Genomic DNA, 22,572 nt, shown 5'->3' with positions numbered 1-22,572 from the left:
AAATATTATTTGCCTATCTTTATTTTGTGGGATAAATTCTTCATCAAATAAAAACAAACATTACAAGTGAAACCTGTAAGAGAAGTTTTAGTGACACTACCTGTTTTCTGCATCAAGAAATACAGATCTGCTACTTTCTGCCAGAGGGTCACCAACTGGAGACAAACATAATGGACTTGAGAATGTATCAGAATCTGAGCCAATGGTGCTGTCCCGACTGACATCATCAGTGGTTAGATCATACGATGCCTCATCTTCTCCTTGCTCCCTCTTAGAATTAATCTCATCCTGACATTCTGCAGGAATCTCCAGCTCTTTCTGGTCATCCTGACTTGTTACTGTTGAAGAAATTTGGGGGTCACAATGGGTTTGTTGCAGTGTACCGTCGGAGATTTGCAAAGCGAGGGAATCAAGTGGTATGCTCTGCTCTGATCTTAGTGACCCAATATGCATGGAATTAATCATGTCCTCTGACACACTTATTATCTCATCATCCTCCGGTGGAACCAATTCTTGTTTTTCTCCTGAAACGCTCACAGGTTGATGCGCAACAGATGCATGTGTATGCCGGCATCTCCTACGCTGTACTTTCCGCACAGGAGAACTTTCTGGTGTGATGTATCTTAAAGCTTCTTCATCTTGTCTTTGGATACGGGTGTTTGGGATCCAGGTAATAATAAGTGTTGTTCCCAGCAATTCATCTTTTTCTAAATGTATGCATAAATATCCTGGGTTCGAAGAAGGGATAAGAAAAGCCAAAGAAGAAAGTTAATTTTAAGAGCTCATAAATGCAAACAAAAATTCCATGAAAGATTACTATGCAATAACGCCCTAACATACATTGTGATTACAAAACTAATTCAGTTCAATAATTGTGGTCTCCACTCAAATGGAAATGTTTTCTGCATGTCCACTTTTCCAAGCCACCACAACTCCAACAACTTCCACTAGATTATCATAACGAGAACAAAGAGCCCCATACTTTTCAGCCTCCCCAAAACCTCAAACATTCCAACCTTGGGGTTATCCCTGTACCCTCTCCAGTGCCTCCACATCCCTCCCTATGGTATGGAAACATCCTAAAACAGATATAAACTGCAGTAAAGGAATAATGGCATTACAGTTCATTCCTTCAATTGCATCCAAGGCTACAACTTTCCAAAACATGTTTTATTGAGTTCTGACAACTGAAGCCTGTTTTGGTCATGGGATCAGAGATCATCTCGTTCTGGTTTATTATGTTAAAAAAAAGTTATTCACACCACGTAAATTACCATGACTTTTAGGAATACTTTTTTGGATTCTTCCATATATCAGATTCTTGCAAACAACAAGCTCTTACCAATCTTGTTAAGCTAAATTCTGCAATAAGACACATTTTATTCTGGTTGGTGATGTAATAAAATAAAAGGTGTCTTAAAGATGTTTTGAAATTGATCATCTTTTCCTCCAACCATCTGGGGGGTATTTGAGATTTTTCTTTATTTGATTAAATTTACACAAAATCATGAATGCTGTTTGATTATTATGCTGTACTTAAAAAAAAATCTGGCTCATAAAAGTCTTACATAGCTTAACTTTGTATTCAACAATGATGTAACACCTTTAATGTTGAGAATTCACGTGAAGACACCAAGAGATATATAATTTGGATGCAGTCAGACATTTAACATAAAGTGTAATCTCAATGTTTAAGTATAGGCAAGAAAGTGAAACAGGACTAAGGCTGAATTTTGCCAGAAATCAGCTAAAGTGTCAATATTGCTGAGTTTCATGGAGAGTTTCTCCCTGGGAGTCCTAGCAAGATTTCTCACACCATTTTCTCACACCATTTTCTGATACACCACACCTCTATGGTGCCCATTCATTCTAACTCCCTTCTCACCAGAGCACTCCCAGGAGTACCTGAGATTCCTGGCACCAATGCCAAGCAGACATGCATCTAGTCAAACATTACCAACCAGGAGTTGCCTTTGATAGTGCATATTATGGGAAGGAAACCAAAAAGAAACACTTCTCAGGGCACATTGGTAGCACAGCTGACACTTCATTACAAATATAAGTGCACAGTCATAAATCTATTGCTATTTAGGACCAAGCTACAGAGGTTACCTGCCATTTGCATTATCCCACCTTACAACCCTATCTTAGGTAGTGATATTCTTTCCCCAATTCCTCGTGAACAATGAAAAGTTAGGTTACAATGTGGGAGCATCATACTGGAAATGGATGAAAATATCCACTTCCATCCAGCAACAAAAAGAAAACAAAAAAAAAGCTGCATTTATCTCTGGGAACAGACAGGGACTGCTTGCCTTTCAAGCAGCAAAACAAAAAAATTGAATGTAAGTAAGTCATATTTGAACTGGGTATCAATCGAATCCTGCCTGGCTTCTTGTGCCTGACCTGCACTGCTTTATCATGTCGAAGGTGACATTCCCCCTGCTCAATGTCCTAAATTGCTTCTTGAAATATTGTTGCTGCTTACCCACTTCTTCAGAGTTTATTACGTCTCCCTTTTGCTGGCCCCACTTGTGCAGAGCATAGTATGCTGAGACTGAGTGGCACATTCTGCCTGATGGGCTGTAAGACCAGTCCCACACTGATCCAAACATTAGAACCTCATCTCCAGAAGGCCTACTCTCTGCTCCACCACGGCACTGGTGGAAGAACAGGCTCCACTATATCCAAGCTCAGCCTCAATTAGGAGGTTGTGTAACAGAGTCATTAGCTATGGTTGCAGAAGGTAGCTCTTGTTTTCTGATAACACCCTGGTAGGGAAACTAGTCCTTGACACTTTGGTATACTCCTCCATACAGTGAGACATGGGAAACTCCGACAAGGAAGACCATGGAATGCCTCTACATTCTGATGAATGCAGCACAGGCCATTTTGCACAACTACAGTAGGAGATTGAAAGTGCAATACGATTACTGATACCTTGCTCCCCAACACCAACATTATCCAAGAAGGACATCAATGCTTTTAAAAGAGCATGTTAGCGAGTATTTAACAATTCAAGGTCAGAGAAAATCAGTTCCATTCCCTTTCGCAGGCAATGGGATCTGTTTGTCTTTGTGAAATGTGGCCTACAGCTGCAACTTTTAAGGTCACCTGTGTTTAATTACTACTGCTTCACAGAGATGACAACCTTTAATCTGCAATGACCAATGACATGGTTAAGATTGCTTGCGACCAGGTTTTATGCCACACAGCTGGACATCTCAAGCATTTCACATGCAAGGTAACATGATCACAAATAACTTCAATCTGTACCGTGATAGTGCTTAATTCATTCAATTTCCCCTTGAAGGGCTTCACATTATTCACAAGTAGAGTTTGCATATTCAGACAAAAAAACTTACTCCATCCACTCTGGGTATGGCTGTAGCCATTTTCCATTTCCAGCATGCATTGCAATTCATATGAGTATGGAAGGCAACACAGATTGCGCTTAGCAGAGTGAGTCGCAGACTCAGCCTAGCAATCAAGGACATCATCCCCACACCCTTTACTTTTCAATTTTTTTTAACCTACTTTTCTAATCAACCTGTTCAGAAACGTTATTACAAACCTCTGGAGCAGGTGGCACTTGGAACCCGGGCCTCCGGGTGCAAGGGTAGGATCACTACCACTGCACCACAAGAGGGCCCCTTCCCCGTTTATATGTTGTGTTTCGACCCTTTACAATTATTATCCTCTCAGCATTCCAGCACACTGCCTCCAATCACCAGAATTGACTTCCCCAACTTCCCTAACAATTTTGATACAGCTCCTGTTACACCTCCACCCTAACTTTAATTCAGCTAACCCCAGGGCTGACTATGGCCTACCCCTTGGATGACCTGAATGGACAACCCTGATTGATGAGTGACCAGATCTCTGACTGATGTGGAAGTGTTGGACTGGGGTGGCACAAAGTCAGAAGTCATGATATTAGGTTATAGTCCAATAGCTTTATTTGAAATCATAAGCTTTCAGAGTGCTGCTCCTTCGTCAGGTGAAGTGATGGGTGGACACCAACTGATGAAGGAGCTGTGCTCTGAAAGCTTGTGATTTCAAATAAACCTGTTGGACTATAACCTCTTGTCACGTGACTTCTGACTATATCACTGACTGATATCTGTGCACCTCTTTGACTGCCTAACCACAACTTTCCAGACTGGTTGCACTGGATCTGCAGGACTGACTATAGCCCATTCTTCAGACTATATTGATATGGACTCTATGACACTGGGTGTCCCAAGAGGCCGACTAACTTTGTCTAACTTCCTGGATTGAAATCAGATGCTGCCCTTGACTTACTGTGCTACCATGACATGACTGAACACTGTCTCCCTTGTCCTGACAATTAAGGGACACTCCCTTGACAGACTTTGAGACATGGCTGTTTGATTGAAGCACATGTGTGTTTGCTACACATTGCTGGCACATGAGGTTGACATAGTACAGTGCCATACAACATGTCCAGCTCCTGACTGATCACTGTTGACAACTATGGCAAGCTGCCTGGCTTTGTGTCTGTGCTAAACAGCAAGTCAAGACAGAAGTACTGTTAGTCTTTAAGATCTGGTTTAGAGGTGAAAGCACAAAAGGGCAAGGCAATGGAAGGCAAGGCATTGATGCTGTGAGCACTCAAGTAGATGCAAAGTGAGTGAGCGTTGAGAACTAGTGAGGAGATCTGAAAAGCACTTGTTGAACCTCTGAGTTGGGTGTCTGTCCTTGGGGGTAGAGTGTTTTGGGAGCAGTATTCCAATGAAAGTCTTCAGTAAGCTCCGAAGTGCAGAGTCGTATTCTAAGTGGCAGAGATGAGGCTTGAATGTGGTCGGTGCCAACATGGCGTGGACGGAGGATGCAGACAGTCACTACCTTTGGAGTCTGCCTTAAGATGTTGGGGGCTGCTAATCAAGGTGGAAACTGGGAGGAGCAAACAGCAAGCTGGAATGCCCAGATAGTTACTCTGTCTTTCAGGTTGGGAACTGTCACCATCTAGTTTGTACCTGTGAGTGAGAGAATCAGAAACTGCATGTTGATAGGGTGACAATAGGTCGTAATGACATACTAATGCATATAAATAGATACACACGGATTTTTGCCACTTACTAGTGAGATTCTCATCTTGTTTGGTTGGAGAATTGGACTTTTTCTTCTCAATGTCAAGAATTTCACCCTATTTTTCCAACTGACTTGCCAATGCCTATAATGGCTAGGATGGTTAGATTAGGTTAATGGAATAATTGTTGGAACTCATATCAAACAAAAGTAATTCACTAAACAGTTTAATTTTAAAAAAAGAACGAGCTGCACAAACCTTTGATTAGCGTGGAATTCAAATCTATAAAGACAGGCTTAAACATAGTTGACCACATACTTACTTCATAGAATATTATCCTACTTAGACTTGTGGTTTTGAAACTGAAAATATTTTAAACACAAGCTCTCTTGCAATTTCACCCCTTACAACTGTAGAATTATTTGGTTGAGTTTATTGTGTTTGCTGTCACTGCAATAGCAAAAGGCATATTCACCACCCACACAGTCATAGAGTCTGTGATGTCACTGATAGCGAGACGTAGGTAGTTGATTGCATCAAAGAATAACAATTTGGATGTCTCTTGATTACTACTGTGCTCTCAACAGCTCACTACTTCACTTGTCATTTTTCTTGCTATCTATTCACTTCCCACTCACTGCTCAAACCTGAGTCATAAAGTCATAGAATCATAGAGTCCTCGCTGCCTCACTCACTGACCCACTCCCTGACTGATGTGGCAAACCAGGTGACAATCTGTATGCCAGAGGAAAAAGTCTGACCTTCCACCCAACTTCCACAGTGAGATAAGAATTTCACTAGTGAGTGGCAAGAGGCCTATCTGCAGCAGTGAAGGGAGTCACAGGCAAGGAACAATGAGTGTAGTACAAAAAGTGGTGGCAAGTGACAGGCAGTAACAATAACTTCAGTTGCACCAACATCATGTTCCAGCATGGTGCAAGTGCATAATGATGAACAAGCAAGAAGGAGCAACAAAGAGTACATAATAATGTCGTCAGCAGGATCAACATCCTGTTCAAGTGAGTTGACAGGAGATAGAGTGATTCAGAAAAGCAGCTTCATAATCATTAATTTATCTCTTTTCTACATGTCAGTGAAAGGGATATCTTGATCTGCAATTCGAGGTAAAAATCTGATCTGATTCCTTACAAATGACTTAAAGTTTTACAATTTAGCGATGAGGTAAACACCCACCTACCATAAAGGTACTGCATTTGAGTAAAAATGGTAAAACCTTCTATAAGAAATGATTTTTAACAGCAGTAGCTAAATCCAGATAATCGTATAGAACAGAAGTGAATTTAAAAACATCAAATCACTTTACACAATCCTATTATCCAAACATCGTGACCATGGTACAGTTAAATGCTTAATCCTGATTCAAGGACAGAGTGTTCGCGATATTCAAATTTCCATTGTTAAATATATACTGTTAGTCCTGGTTGTCAGTTATGTTTGATGAACTGAAAATTACCTATAAAATCCAGTTATATTTACTTTGTTGTCTACAATCAGTTAGAAGTAACTGTGAATTGGGATATAAATATGATAAGCTGTTCTTTTGTGTGAGCAGCCTACATTCCTGGCCAAGCCGTGGTTATGGATTTATGAGGATTCAGCTGAACTTTACAGCATGCCCAGTCTGTTTTGGTTAATGAGTTTGAAAACATTTCCAATTTACATTATAAAGGGAAATTTTCCAATAGAGTTTCATAATTCACCATGCAAAGGACTAAAGCATGCCATAGGTCTAAAGCCTTGAAATAATGCTAAACTAATGTTTCTCATGTTTGCTTGTAAGTATTTTAACATTTTCAATAGGGGCATGAAGCTGGTACAATAAATGGGTGAACGCTCCACTAAAGCAGGAAAAGAATTTCATATACTTTACCAAAATATGCTGGATTTACAACAGCTAAACTTCAAAGCTAAGTATAAAACTCTGAGAGAACATGTCCAAAGTTTGATTGTTAAGGAATGGCTATATTGCAAAGGGAAAGAAAACATAAATGTTGGCTGCATTTGAGGGCCACTTCAACTCCTTATTATTTGAGGAGGGCAGGACTACATTTTATTGTTTCAAAGCAAGTCACCTTAGTTTTATCCACAAATCAGCTTTTTCATACAAAACTAGAATTTTTCAGTTCATTTTTCAAGGTCCATTGTCAAAAAACTCAGGTTTCAAGTACATCAGCATGGTCTCTCATGTGAAATTAGCCTGATTGAATCAGATAATTAGGCACATTCAATGGAATACAATTTCTGAAAAACTTAGCATCCTGGTCTGAACAAATATCTAATGGATAGATTATACAGACAAAGTATTGGAGAGTTTGATAGTCAGAAATAGCATAATAGTAGGAGTAATTTTTTTTAAACACCTATCACAGAACCCATGTCACAAGTTCCACGACAGTGTTTACTTATTGTACGTAACATATAAACTCTGCTACCCATACTCATGATTACCTCTTCAATCCTGCCATTTCATGATGTTTCTACTCTCAAGGTTTTAAAAACAATGAAGTCATCTCTGACCACTTCCCTGCATCTCTCACCATTCCAAATTTACTTCCAACTCTGCTTACCTCCAATACTCCTCTTTCCCTTTAAGGCATTTAAAACTGCATTTTCTGCTCCCCACTGCCTGCATGTTGGCTTTTCATTTAATACCCTCCTTGTATACCTGTTAATTACTTAATTACATCACATTTGATATCTCCATTTTTGGTAACCTCTCCTCTACTCTCTTCCATTCTGGTTATAACTCCTGCACAGACCCAGTTTTGAATTCCTTAAGTCTGACTTCCTGACTAACCTATTATGGTTCCCCATTTACCAGTGGCTCCAATTTAGAAATCTCAATCTCAATTTCTTATAGGATTATTCTGCTCTGTTTCGTAACCTGCACCAGCTCTACAACCCTCAGAATTTTGCATTACTCAGACTCTGTGCTCTTTCTCCCTTTATCTTCTTCCCTTTCTTTCACCTTTGAAGGCTAAGACCTACACTCATGAATTCTCTATCTCTCTGCCATTATCTCATCCTCAAAGCCCCACCATAAAATCCACTTTTTTGACGAAGTTTTTGGGCCCGTTCTAATATTTCCTTGAAATCATGCCCATTTTTGTCTGAGTATGTTTCTGTTTAGTACCTTGCAACATGTTCCTGTGTTAAAGATGCAAATTGCTGTTGGTGATACTTTTCTTATGCAAATGACACCGTGAACTGAAATATTGGGTAACTTCATCCTTATTTTTACGTATGACTATTCTTCAGTCTATTACACAGTTGTCATTGCATTCCGAAGGCATAGGGTTAAATACACTACTGATTATCATGGAACTTAGACTGTTTATAGCTCTTTTAAAGGTGTATACAAACTACTCTCTTAAAATTGCTCTTCAGTGAGACATCTCATTAATATAATTGTAACAGTAGCTTGCTAATTTATTTTTAATCCTGCAGTACAATAGCTGCTATCAGGGAACATCAAAAATACATTTCACAAGAATGAAGAAGACAATTCTAGCTTTTGCTTTTATCTACCTGTTATCTTTTTGCTTTTCCAAATATTGATACTAATAAAATATCTATTTTCTGATCATTTATTGGTACTTTGGATATTTTGATTTGAACTCTGCTCACCTCTATCTATTTCTGTAGGTCAAGTGCAATGGCTTCAACACTAGAGGGCACTGTACATTAACCTTGGCTAAGAGAAATTAAAGACAAGTTCAGTAGCATAGAGTGGTCATGAAATACTTAAATATTTATTTTGCAATTTCAGTACATGGGCTTGAACTTTAAAGTTAGGTACATTCAAATTATTTTACGCAGTCTCTCAATTCATCATTGTCATAACAAATCTGTAACCTGAGACTCCAGCACTTACCCCTACCTTTTAATGCTTTCCTCGCATACAAAATTTCTGGCCTCTAAACTGAAAAACTCATGAAACTGCTTTACAAAAAGACCCACAAAATTATACTGTTTTCTGCAGAGGGCAGCACACTAATTAACAGAAAAGAATAAAGGTGGAAAATCTTAAGCAGATGTTGTTGAAAAGCTAATTTAAAATCCTTTATATTAACACTAATATTAGATTTTCAGTAGTTGTGAAATGTGATGTTTTCTCAATATGCTGCTCACTTATATCCATGCAACCATCATGAGTGCCTCCTACTGTCTGCATTTTGCTACAGCATTTTCATAACACAGAAAAGCACATAGCTTAACTTCAGGCAAACAAGCAGGCAAGTTCTTTCAGCAAAACAAATCTGCAAATATTTGTGGTAACTAGTGAAATCCTAATTCAAACATGTTTGATGGTAATTAATGTTTGCATGTCTACAAATAAAGTGCGTAACAAATTGGCAATTTTCTTGGTAAATTAGTAAATGCTACAGTATTTAAGTTTTAAAATATTTAAATATATAACTTCACCGCAATAGAATTTGGGAGGGTACAGAAATGAGTGGCTCAAAGAACCCAATATTTTGAGCATGGAAAGCCAACTAAAGTCTTCCTCCGAAAGCGAAACATAGTTTTATACTGCACATCTTAAATTCTACATTTGAGACACTGAAAACAGAAATTTAAGAAAAAGCTCTGATATTTTAGACAGATTATTAATTATTAAAATAGGATAAGAGAAGGTTGTTAAATGATTTGTCACATAGAATGATGTGGCAGCATAAGTGCCTTTTCTGTACACTCCCAAAGCCATAATTTAAATTAACAAAGGAGGGAATAAACATCTTCCATCTGAAAATCTTTCCAAACAGTTTCAGTGGTCCTGCAACCTGAATGAGGTCAATAAATATCAAATGTAAAACTTTATCAATATATTTGTCTGTGCTGCAAATCAGGATGTGGAGGTGCCAATGTTGGACTGGGGTGGACAAAGTTAGAAGTCACATGACACCAGGTTATAGTCCAACAGGTTTATTTGAAATCACAAGTTCTTGGAACGCTGCTCCTTCATCAGGTGGAGTGGAGGGAAGAGCACAGACACAGAATTTATATGCACAGAGATAATGGCAAGATAATTCCAGATGTTTAGGGGTGTCAAAAGATAAGTACAAATAGTGACAGTGGAGTGTCAACAGCTTTAATAACAAGTCTTTGCAGGTGATCAAAAGCATCAAACGGTGTGAGTAAAGTCACTTGCTATTCAGCTGTTGAAACTTTACTCACACCATTTGACACTTTTGTTCACCTGCAAAGACTTGTTATTAAGGCTGTGAACACTCCACTCACACTATTTGTACTTATCTTTTGACACTCCTAAACACCTGAAATTATCTTGCCATTATTTCTCTGTATACAAATTCTGTGCCCGTGTGCTTCCCTCCATGTCACATGACAAAGGACAAGTGCTGCAAAAGCTTGTGATTTCAACTAAACCTGTTGGAATATAACCTGGTGTCATGTGACTTCTGCAAATCAGGAAAAGAGAAACAGCTATATTTCGTAGAATTGGAAGTTAAATTAAAACTTTTGACACCATTTACCCATAACAGCAGAAGAGGTTTACTCTGGTTTGAGAAACATATTTCTGTCTCTTCTGGTAAATTTAAGTTGAGATTAATATTAATCACCAATATTTTTCGAGCATTAACGTTCTGCACTGATGGCAACTTTGAACAAAAACTAAAAACGTGTTGATTTAGTAAGTTCTTCTGTTTAAAAAAAATGTAAGTCTTTCCTTTAGATCTGTGTTTTAGACCACTACACGACCAAAAGATAGGACAATCCCATTTTTGAGTTCTGTCATTTGCCCTCTTAATGCTGGTTGGCAGGAAGATACTCAAAAATAATACAGATAGCTTCCAGTTTTTATTTAGTGCTGCACTTGTCTTCCATAATGTACAATCTTGTGGTTTATCATGATTTTGTCTGTGGTGAGTGAAATCACTAGCAATTTATGGCTGTTGACTAACCTTTAAAGAGAAAGGAAATGATAACTAACTATCCAATCCAAAATATGGTTAAACACTGAATGCAATTGCAAGTTTTACTATTTTTGACTTCAGTTTGAGATTCAATTGTTCAACAGAATCAACACATTAAAGAGCAAAGCTTGTTTAAACCTGAACCTTTAACAGCAGTTCAGCTGTCTGTACTATACCTGGGTGGTGTTCTCCAAGACCTCGCAGCACATCGGATGGATGGACACAAACATTGTTTTTTGAGTAAATAATTTCACCATCCAAAATTCTGGAGGATCCACTTGACTGATTAAAGGTCAGAAGGTCAGAGGCTTTCGAAGATGCACGCCGCAGGAGCTGACCCAGAGACATCTCCAAGAATTTCTTTCCATCATCTGAAGTCTTCAGCCTAGTTCAAAACCAAAATATAATTTCTTAAAAACCAAATTAAAACTGACTAAAATCTCACTGAAGCATAACGACTCCAGCTCCTTAAGGAAGCTGCTGGATTCAGCTATACCTTCCATCCTGCATTCCTACTTAAACTGTGACAATATTTAAGGTTCTTTTGAAGATTCGTAGCTCAGGTTGTGGGTGAGGTTGTTGACTTGCTCACTGAACTGGCTGGCTGTAGAAATCAGGATAGCACACAAACCCACAGCCACACTATGACAAACACTCACAAGGACAAAGACTGGCGCAGTTTCAATAGGCTGAAAGGCCTTTTTTTGTGCTGTGGACCTCTATGCCCCTCTTAGGAACCTCGTCTTCTTAACAGAAGTGGGGGCAGAAGAGGTGGGTTTAGAGTGGATTGTAGAACCTATTATGGGGCAAAAGAAAGAACGGGAAAAAAAAACAGGAACGTGGAACAAACATATTACTAAGACTTGAATGTTCAAAACCATGCATTAAAATTTAAGTTTGATTCCTTTTAGAATTCAAATCCTAGAACAGATTTTTTTCATTTATTCATGGGATGTGGGCATCACTGATAGGGCAGCATTTATTGCCTGTCCCTAGTTGCCCTTGACAAGGTGGTGATGAGCTGCCTTCTTGAACTGCTGCAGTCCACTTGCTGTTGATTGACTGACAATGCCATGAGGGAGGGAATTTCAGGATTTTGACCCAGCAACAGTGAAGAAAATGGCGATATTTTTCCAAGATGGTGAGTGGTTGAGAAGGGAACTTGCAGGTGGCGTTGTTTCCACCTATCTGCTGCCCTTATCCTTTAAGTGGTTGTGGGTTTGGAAGGTGCTACCCGAGGATCTTTGGTGAATTTCTGCAGTGCATCTTGTAGATAGTACGCACTGCTGCTACTGAGTGTTGGCAGTGGAGTGAGTGGATGTTTGTGGATGTGGTGCCAATCAAGCAGACTTAGATGGTGTCAAACCTCTTGAATATTTTTGGAGCTGTATTCATCCAAGCAATTGGTGAGTATTCCATCACACACTTGACTTGTGCCTTGTAGATGATGGGATAGGCTTTGGTGAGTCAGAAGGTGAGTTACTCGCTGCATTTAAGTTTCTGGTCAATAGTAACCACCAGGATGTTGATAGCGAGGGATTCAGTGATGGTAACACCATTGAATGTCAAGGGGTGGTGGGTAGATTGTCACTTATCGGTAATGGTCAATGCCTGGCATTTATGTGGCATAAATGTTACTTGCCACTTGTCAGCCCAAGCCTGGATACTGTATTTGAATATGGATTGCTTCAATATCTGAAGAGTTGCAAATGCTGCTGAACATTTTGCAATCATTACCGAATATCCCCATTTCTAATTTTATGATGATGGGAAGGTTATTGATGAAGCAGCTGTAGATGGTTGGGCTTAGGATACTACTCAGCGGAAATCCTGCAGAGATGTCCTGGAGCTGAGTCATCTGCTGTTGCAAAGTAATGTGCTGTTCTATCAAAAATATTCATGGATTCCAAACTAAAAGCATCTCTCATTGCATAAATGTGATTTTTTTTTTATTTGCCAGTCTGAAACAGATTTGAACTACCTGTTAGCAGGGCCTAAAGGCAACTGAGTAACATGATGTGAGAATATGAAATATGGGACAAGTCTGTGCAGTCAATACATATTTACAATGGTAGTCTTCTGATTCATGAGACAATTTGTTGAACAACAAGGCACAAAGTATTGCTTGGTACAGTTCAGGAGCCACATTATGGTATAGGAATCTCTGCTGCACAGACGAAGGCACTGACTTGAGAAAGTGGAGGATTTGTTTTTTTTGGGGGGCATCTTATCAAGTAACTGAGCATTCCTTTTCTTTTTGCCTCTTCCAACAGCCCTTCGAACAGTCAGCCTCCAGGTGGTCCTGGCCATTGAATATCCAATTGTCTGGCATCAATGTCCACACATTCATGTTTCATTTGCAGTGGTCCCTATAGCAGCAGTACAAATGCCCTGGTCATAACTCAGTGGCCAGTTCACAGTACAGAAGATCTTTGGGTACACAGTTGTCAACCAATAAATGGTGGTGGCTGAGCCATCACAGGAATTGGCTTTGTAATGAATGTGGACTGATAGAGTTTGGATTTACAAGGACCTCTTAGTTGGTTCCATCATGAGATTGTGAGGATATGGTTGAAACAATACAGGTGAAAACAGGAACAAAAACAGAAAATGCTTGGAAAGCTCAGCAGATTTGGCAGCATCTGTGAAAAAAATCAGAGTGAACATTTTGGGTCCGTTGACACTTCCTTAAAACTGAGCATGGATATTGCATCCGCAGTTCTTTCGGGTTTTTTTTGAAAGGTGAAAACAGTTCAGCCTTTTCTCCAGTTAAGCTTATTTGATCCACTTCTCATTATTATGAAGGATTACAAGGAGGGCACAGGCTTGTTAGTCTTAAAGTTTGATGTTCTCTATCAGGCTTCTATTAGTCTAAATTCTCTTACTCACCTGTACATAACAACTAGAGTTTTTGTATTTTTTTTTATTTTATTAACTCTCAGGACATGGGCATCACTGCGTGGGCCAGCATTGATTGCCACTTCCTAGTTACATTTGAGAAGATGGTGATAAACTGACTTCTTGAGTCCAAGTGCTCTAGGTAGACTGAGAGGTTCCAGGGAGGCAGTTCCAGGATTTTGACCCTGCAACACTAAAGGATCATGATATAGTTCCAAGTCTGAATGGTGAATGCTTAAGTGGAACTTGCCCATGGTGGTCATCCCTTTCTAGATGGTACTGGTCGTGGGCTTAAAATGTGCTGTCTAAGAATCTTTGGAGAACTTCGCACTACATCTTGCAGATGGTTCATACTTGGTTATAATAAAGTGCCACATCAAAGGCTATTGTGGAAAATGAAAGCTCATGATGTACGGCGTAGCATATTGGCTTGGATGGAGGAGTGGCTGGCAAACAAGAAGCGGAGGCTATGCATAAATGTGCCTTCTTTAGCTTGGCAAGCTGTAACGAGTGATGTACCGCATGGAGCAGTGCTGGGAGCTCATGTTTACAATTTATTCATTCAATGACTTGGATGAAAGAATGGAAGATATGGCTATCATAAGAACATAAGAACTAGGGGCAGGAGTAGGCCATCCGGCCCTTCGAGCCTGCTCCGCCATTCAATAAGATCATGGCTGAGCTTTTCGTGAACTCAGATCCACAAATGTATCAAATCTATCAAATGTACTTATGTTACATAGGCAAGAAAAGAAGCTTTGAAGAGGAGACTACAAAAAGACATTGATAAGTGACTGGGAAAAGATCTGGCAAATTGAGCATTATGTGGAAAAATGTGAAATTGCTCATTTGAATGGAAGAATTAAAAAAACAGCATATTATCTAAATGGCGAGAGAATGTAGAGTTGAGATGCAAAGGGATCTCGATGTCCGAGGACACGAATAGCAAAAGGCTATATGCCGGTGCAAGTAATTAGGGAAGCTAATGGAATGCTATTGTTTATTACAAGGGGAAATGAATACAAAAGCAGGGAGATTATGCTCCAGTTTTACAGGGCACCGGTGAGACTATTTATGGAGCACTGAGTACAGCATTGGTCACCTTATTTAAGAAAGGATTTAAGTGCATTGGAAGCAGTTCAGAGAAGGTTTACTAGACTAATACTTGGACTGGGTGGGTTGTCTCATGAGGAAAGATTGCAGAGGCTCAGCTTTTGTCTGCTGGAGTTTAGAGCCATGAAAGAGGTGACTTGTTTGAAATATGAGATCCTCAGGTTCTTAACAGGTTGAATGTGGAGAAAATGTCTCCTCTTATGGGAAAATCTAGAATCATTGTATAAAAGTTAAGGAGTTACCCATTTAAAAGAGATGACATAAAATTCTTTCTTACAGTGGGTTATGATTCTTTGGAATTCTCTTCTCGAAAAGGCATTGAAAGCAGAGATGGATAGACTCTTGTTTGTCAGTATTGGCAGGAATGTGGATTTGAGGTTACAATCAGATCAGCCATGATCTTATTAAATAGGGAGCAGGGTCAAGAGGCTGACTGGTCTGCTCCTGTTCTTTATTTTTATTTCCTTGCCTGGTGTGATCTACATGTTACTCCACACCAACAGCAATTGGTTGACTATTAACTGAATGGAATAGCAACCTACAATTTGTACCAAACCACTAACAAAAAAAAAAATCAAAGAATAAAGCAACATGGAACTAGGCACCAGAAATGACAATGGCAAAATCAGCCTTGTTGATCTGCAAAATCGTCCTTATGAACATTTTGAGCTTCTGTCAAATTGGGAGAGCTCTTCCTGTCTAGACAAGTAATGGTGTGACAGTCTTACTCACAGAACCATATCTTATAGTCGATATCTCAGAACACCACTCTCTACAAAAAAAATCCTGTCTAACCTGCAGCCTAGTAGAGATGGCAGCACATTGGTACACATCAGCAGGGAGTTGTCCTGAGTGTCCTAAATATGGAGTCTGGACCCCATGTAGCTTCATGACATCAGGTAAAACATGTGTTAGGGAACAACCTGCTGATTACCACCTCCTGTCCTCCCTCAGCTCATGCTTCAGTACGCCATGTTGAGCACCAATTACAGGAAGAAATGAGTGTGCCAAGGGCACAGGATGTCCTCTGGTTTGTGGCGTTTAATGTCCATCAGCAGAAGTAGCTTGATAGCGTCACGAATGAGTTGTCGGAGTCATTATGAACATATCTGCCAGAGGTGGCCTGTGGCAGATGGTAGAGGAACCAATAAGGTGAAAACCTACTAGACCAGATACTCATCAATGTACCTATCATAAATACATCTGCCCATGTGGCATAGAATAGAATAGATTCAGAATAAACCAGAGTTCAAAATTGGGCCACGAGCAGCACTGTATTCAGCCATAATTTGTAAAATGACAGTCGGCATATTCTGCATTATCCTATTACCTTCAAACCAAGGATCAACGTAGTTCATTAAAGACTAGAGGACATACCAGCAGTAGAACCAGCAGGACTACCTGCACGCCAAATACCACAAGTAGTATCCACTAGATAGAACTAAGTGATTCCACAACCAATGGATCACATCAGAGCTCTAGTCTACTGCCATGACCACTTGTGGATTAATCAAGAGGGAAAGAAGACTCCATCAATATCCTCATTCTTGATGACAGTGGAGCCTGGCACATCAGTGCATACAACAAGGCTGAAACATTTGTAGCCAATGTGAGCAAGCTGATAGAGTGTCGATCCAAAAAAACTGCATCTCACTGAAAGACAAGTATAGATTATGCACTGTATTCGTGTTGCACCATTTGTCTCCAACTCTGTTTTCACTCTTCACTTTGCCTGTGAGACACATCTCCCTTGCTCAACATGCCTACGAGAGATGCTCCTTTACCAACTTACACAACTTATATGACTCACTTTTTAGAAAAAATCTAAGGGCAGTTGGGAGCAATGTTGGTATGTGAAACAGTCCCTCTTCCACTGCTACTCTGGCACTATCCCCATCTCTTTCTCCACTACATCGATGACTGTATTGGTGCAGCCTCGTGCTCCCACGAGGAGTTTGAACAGGTCAGTTATGTTTTTTCTTCTTGTTGTTTCCCTCACTACCTGCGGCAGACCCAGCCTAGCAACTGTGTCTTTTAGGACCCGACCAGATTGATCAGTAGGACTGCTGCCGAGCCACTCTTGTTGGTGGACATTGAAATACCCCACCCAGAGTGCATTTTGTGCCTTTGCCATCCTCAGTGCTTCCTCTAACTGTTGTTCAACATGGAGGAGTACAAATTCATCAGCTGAGTGAGGACGGTATGTGGTAATCAGCAGAAGGTTTCCTTGCCCATGTTTAACGGAATCCACAAGACTTTGTGGGGTCCAGAGTAAACGTTGAGGACTTCCAGAGCAACTCCGTCCCGTCTGTATACCACTATGCCACCACCTCTGCTGGATCTGTCCTGCCAGTGGTACAGGACCTATCTAGGGATGGTGATGGCAGTGTCTGCGATATTGTCTGTAAGTTACGTTTCCGTGAGTGTGGCTATGTCAGGCTGTTGTTTGACCAGTCTGTGAGACAGCTCTCTCAATTTTGGCACAAGCCCCCAGATGTTAGTGAGGAGAACTTTGCAGTGAGGAAGGTCAACAGGGCTGTTTCTGCCATTGTCTTTACCTGTGCCTAGGTTGATGCCTGGTTATGGGTCTGGTTTCATTTCTTTGAGACTTTGTAGCAATTGGTACAACTGAATGGCTTGTTAGGCCATTTCAGAGGGCAACTGAGAGTCAACCACATTGCTGTGGATCTGGAGTCACACGTAGGTCAGACCAGATGAGGATGGCAGATTTCCTTCCCTGCAGGTCGTTAGTGAACCAGATGGGTTTTTCCGACAATCAACAATGGTTTCATGGTCATCAGTAGATTCTTAATTCCAGATTGTTTTAAATTTTTTTTAATGAATTCAAATTCCACCATCTGCCATGTGGGATTCCAATCTGGGTCTCTGGGTTAATAGTCCAGTGATAATACCACTAGGCCGTCACCTTCCCCCAATCTCAGTAGTGTGATCTTTCCTCATTCCAAATTAGAGATCAATAGCCACCAAAGCTACTTGATCACCAAGCGCACTGAAATATGCACCCACACAGCAATCCAGGAAATGAAACCACAGAATCCCTTCATCACAATTTTCGTTTTTATGGATAGCAAAATAAATTATTAGAATTGACACAGCACTTTAAGATTAAAGTTAAAAGAGCAACTTGAAATTAAAGTATGGAATACTATAATGGAGAAATTTGACATTTGAAAATAAAATTAATATTTCAGGACCAACGGGTTTTTCAGCAGTATTTATGAATTTATAGATTTAATGCCTTGTTACATGTCAATCAACAAGATAACAAGATGTAAATTTTTCTGGAATTTTTGCCATAGATGCAATAGTGAAAGTTCTTGCAAGTCACTGATTTCCCATAGATTGCAGTCTATGGAAAATCCTTGCAGCTCACCTTCTAAAGAAGCATGGAATTACTCTCAGCTACTTCGGAAGTTCAGCAAGCGTGGACTCTAGAAGTTGCTAATAGTTTCAGAGGAGTAATGGTGATATTTACTAGCAGTTTTGCTGTAATTACTACAGCAAAATTTGAGCCAATATCTTATAAAGGGAGGACGGAATGAATACTTACAATCTGAAGTCTTTTCCTTAGTAAAGAGTTTTGTCATCTGAAATAAAACAAAAGGAGCTATCTGTTGCTAGACATGCCACAGTCAGTAGACTGACAACTTCATGGATCTCCAGCAGATTACCAGTAACTGAATTTTTGATTTAATCAGAAAATCGAATATTAAGGAATTTTGTGAAAGTGCTTTATACTGAAAACTTGATTCAAACATCATAAATGTTCTTACAACAACCCATTTATCGATTGTTTCTTTAACTTGATGATTTGTAAATCATTCTGAGCAGATACCTCTGCCTCCTACGCACTTACATTTTCTTCTCACAACTCTGGTCATTCTTCTGCATTCCCTCCATTAATCAATCTCTAATGTTCAACACATTCAGTGTTTTGGGAGTACAAGTAGTAAAGGATGCAATTAATTCAAACGTGACCTTAATGAAAGGTGCAGCAGGCTCAATAGGCCACATGGCCTATGATAGCTACAATTATTTGTTTTTGCCTATTTCAGCTTCAATAATATTATTCGACACCATCTCTGCCTGAGTTCATCTTCTGCTGAAATCTTAATCTAAACTTTTTTGTTATCTCTGTGCTTCATCATTTCAACAGGCTCCCAGTTAGCATCCCACTTATAAACTCAGGTCATCTAAATCTCAGCCTGTGTTCTAACCCCCACCAATTTCCATTCAGCTATCACTCCTCTTCTAAGCTTTTGCTGACCTACTTTGGCTCACAATTAAACAAAACCTCAATATTAAAATTCTAATCCTTTGTTTGCAAGTTGTTTCTTGGCTCATCCCTCCATATCTCTGTAACCTTGTCCAGGCAGGAGTTGTGAAGAGGACATAAGCAGCCTACAAAGTGATATAGATAGGTTAAGTGAGTAGTAAAAGGTCTGGCAAATGAAGTACAATGTGGGAAAGTGAAATGTCCATTTGACAGAATTTTTAAAAAGCATATGCTCTAAATAATGAGAGATTAGAGCTCCGAGATGCAGAAAGGTCTGGGTGTCCTAATGCATGAATCCACTGAAGGTTAGTACGCAAGTACAACAAGTAATCAGGAAAGTTAATAGAATATTACAGCTTATTGTAAAGGGAATTGAATGCAAGAATAAGAAGGTTACACTTCAGCTTTACAGGGTATTGGTGAGACCACATCTGAGAGTACTGTGTGCAGTACTGGTCACCGAACTTAAGGGAGGATGTTAATGCATTGGAAACAGTTCAAAGAATGTTGCTTGATATTGTAATTGTCCACCTTGAATGGATTGCCTTATGAGGGTAGGCTAGACAGGCTAGGCCTGTAGCCTCTGGAGCTCAGAGTCAGAGGTGACTTAATTGAAACATAGAGGATCTTGAGGGGGCTTGAATTGACGAATGTTGAAAGGATGTTTCTTGTGGCAGAATCTGGAACTAGGGATCATAGTTTGTGAATAAGGGGTTGCCTATTTAAGACAAAGATGAGGAAACATTTTTTTCTCAGATGGTTGAGTCTCTTTGGAATTCCCTTCCTCAAAAGGCAGTGGATGCAGAATATTTAAGTATTTTTAAAACTGAGCTTGACAGGTAGACAGATTCTTGATTACCAAGAGAGTGACAGTTTATCAGGGATATTCAGGAATGAAGAGTTGAAGTTCAAATCAGAGCAGCCATGGTCTGATTGAATGACGGAGAAGGCTCAAAGAGCCAAGTGGTCTGCCATTATTCCTTGATTGTATTTTTGTAGAATCTGTGCTCTTCTAATTCAGGCCCCTTGAGTATCCATGATATAAATTTCTCAACAACAATTGATGGCTATTCCTTCACTGCCTAAACTGCCCTCTCTCCCAGAGACAGTAAGAGCTACAGATGCCGGAGTCAGAGATAACACAGTGTCGAGCTAGAAGAACACAGCAGGCCAGGCAGCATCAGAGGAGCAGGAAAGTTGATGTTTCAGGTCGGGCCCTATCTTCAGAAATGGAGGGGGGAAGGGGAGGGGAGCTCAGAAATAAAAGGAAAGAGGAGGGGTGGGTTTGGGGAAGGTAGGTGGGATGGTGATAGGTGAGTGCAGGTAGGGAGTGGTAGGGATTGGTCAGTGAGGTGGGAGGGGCAAATAGTTGGGAGAGAAGATGGACAGGTTGTGTCAGGTCAAGGAGGTGGGGATGAGAGGGAGGGTTGGTCAAGGGATGAGGCCAGGGGTGGGGAGATTTTAAAACTGGTAAAATCCATATTTAGGCCATTGGGCTGTAGGCTCCCAAGGTGAAATATGAGGTGCAGCTCCTCCAGTTTCCAGGTGGCATCATTGTGACACTGGACGAGGCCAAGAATGGACACGTCACCCAGGGAGTGGGAGGGGGAGTTGAAATGGTTTGCGACCAGAGGGTGTTGTCGTTTGTTGCGAACAGAGCGCAAGTGCTCTACAAAACGGTCTCCGAGACTCCGCTTGGTCTCACCGATGTAGAGGAGGCCACATCGGGAGCAGCGGATGCAGTAGACCACATTGACGGATGTGCAGGTGAACCTCTGTCTAATGTGGAAGGTTTGTTTGGTGCCTTGAATGGAGGGGAGGGGGGAAAAAATTGGAAGTAAAACAAAAAAAGTTAGAAATTCTCAGCAATTCACGCACCTGCAGAGAAACAGAGTTAAAACTTCAGTTCAACAACCTTTCATCGGAACAGAAGGAAGACTGAAACATAAGAGTTTTTATCAGGATGGATTAAAGGGAATTTCTATTATAGCATAACAGGATAGAGAGTAGGTGAATTAATTAATAAAATACTTAATATGCAAATGGCAAAAACAGTGATAATTGATAAATTAGTGAAACAAAGATTGTGCCCAGATAAGGCTTGAATGGCTATGTAGCAGCCATCGTAATGAAACATGAAGGGATATAAAGGAACAAGGCAGCAAAAAAAAATAAGAAAAAAAAATAAGATGGAAGCAGAGGCTATGATCTAAAGTTGTTGAACTCAATGTAGAGTGTTGAGATGAAAGATAGTGTTCTTGAGTGGGTGTTGATCTTCCCTGGAACATTGTAACAGGCATTGGATAGAAAGGTCAGAATGGGAGCAAGGTGGACAATTAAAATAACAAGCAACAGGAAGCTTCACTGAGAATAAAGGAAGATATGTCAGAACTGATGCAACAGAAAAATTACGTGACTTGATCGGAATCCCTACAAGAACTAGGATGTGAGGACATGTAGGTCAAAGTAGCTGTGGAGTCTGAGAGTTTGTACTGAACATTAGTTGATAACATATCACCAGAAAAGGAGGTAGAGAAGTGGGGGAGGAGAGGAGTCAATGATGGACAAGGTAAAGGTGACAGAAGGGTGGAAATTGGAAACACATTCAAATACATTTTCCAGCCCATGGCACGAGCAGAAGGTGGCACTTATACAGTTCATATAGTCAGTCTTAGTGATGTCATGTATATGTGGTCAGGAGCTGAAATAGAACATCAAGATTTTGAGTGATCTTTCAGTCTCAGATAGTTGCCTGGGAGATGAACGGAGTCCGTGGTCAGGGAGCAGACTGTGTATCACAGACCTAAGTCAATGCTTTGCATCTTTCTTCAGTTAAATATTGGGAAATTTCTGCCTCGCCTGAACTGTATGTTGGACAAGCATCAGAAAATCATAAGTAGCATGATTTGACTGAGCTCTAATCTTTGTCACCAAATGTGTTGCAAAATTTCCACTTATTAAGCAACATAACTATAAACAAATAATACAGCAATTGAATGCCATCCCAAATTATCACTGAACGACCTGTGAGTCCAAAGTTGCGATGAAGCATGAATTTGCACAACCAATTCCAAACCAGTTCAAACCTCAGATGTCAGATATTGCTAAGAACACTTCAGAATCCAAAGAGACAGTGACATAATTTGAAACCAACCCATAACATACAATGCCACAAGTTCAACCTCTTATGCACCCACAAATTCAGTCATGGAATCAGATTTAATGTGTGCGTAGCCACATATCACCAAAAACAG

At 40.1% G+C, this 22,572-nt stretch overlaps 1 protein-coding gene across 5 annotated transcripts in view; it reads right to left on the bottom strand.

Moving 5' to 3' along the window:
* The window catches only part of LOC109931208 (TBC1 domain family member 16-like), a 55,808-nt gene that overhangs the window by 20,634 nt on the left and 12,602 nt on the right, over positions 1-22,572 (bottom strand). For 3 of the 5 annotated variants that reach the window (XM_048610856.1, XM_048610857.1, XM_048610854.1), the window contains exons 3-5: positions 18,593-18,629; positions 11,187-11,395; positions 101-728 (exon numbers count right to left, since the gene is read on the bottom strand). In XM_048610856.1, coding sequence (XP_048466813.1) covers positions 101-728; positions 11,187-11,358 — 800 coding nt within the window. In that variant the 5' untranslated portion in view covers positions 11,359-11,395; positions 18,593-18,629. The remainder of the gene's footprint in view (positions 1-100; positions 729-11,186; positions 11,396-18,592; positions 18,630-22,572) is intronic. The other 2 variants (XM_048610853.1, XM_048610855.1) reach the window with 1 other exon arrangement.

Source organism: Rhincodon typus, chromosome 23 (genome assembly GCF_021869965.1).
Source record: "Rhincodon typus isolate 14 chromosome 23, sRhiTyp1.1, whole genome shotgun sequence".
In the NCBI taxonomy this organism is placed as follows: domain Eukaryota; kingdom Metazoa; phylum Chordata; class Chondrichthyes; order Orectolobiformes; family Rhincodontidae; genus Rhincodon; species Rhincodon typus.
The sequence above is the reverse complement of the archived record's forward strand: the minus strand, read 5'-3'. Positions and strand labels throughout refer to the sequence as shown.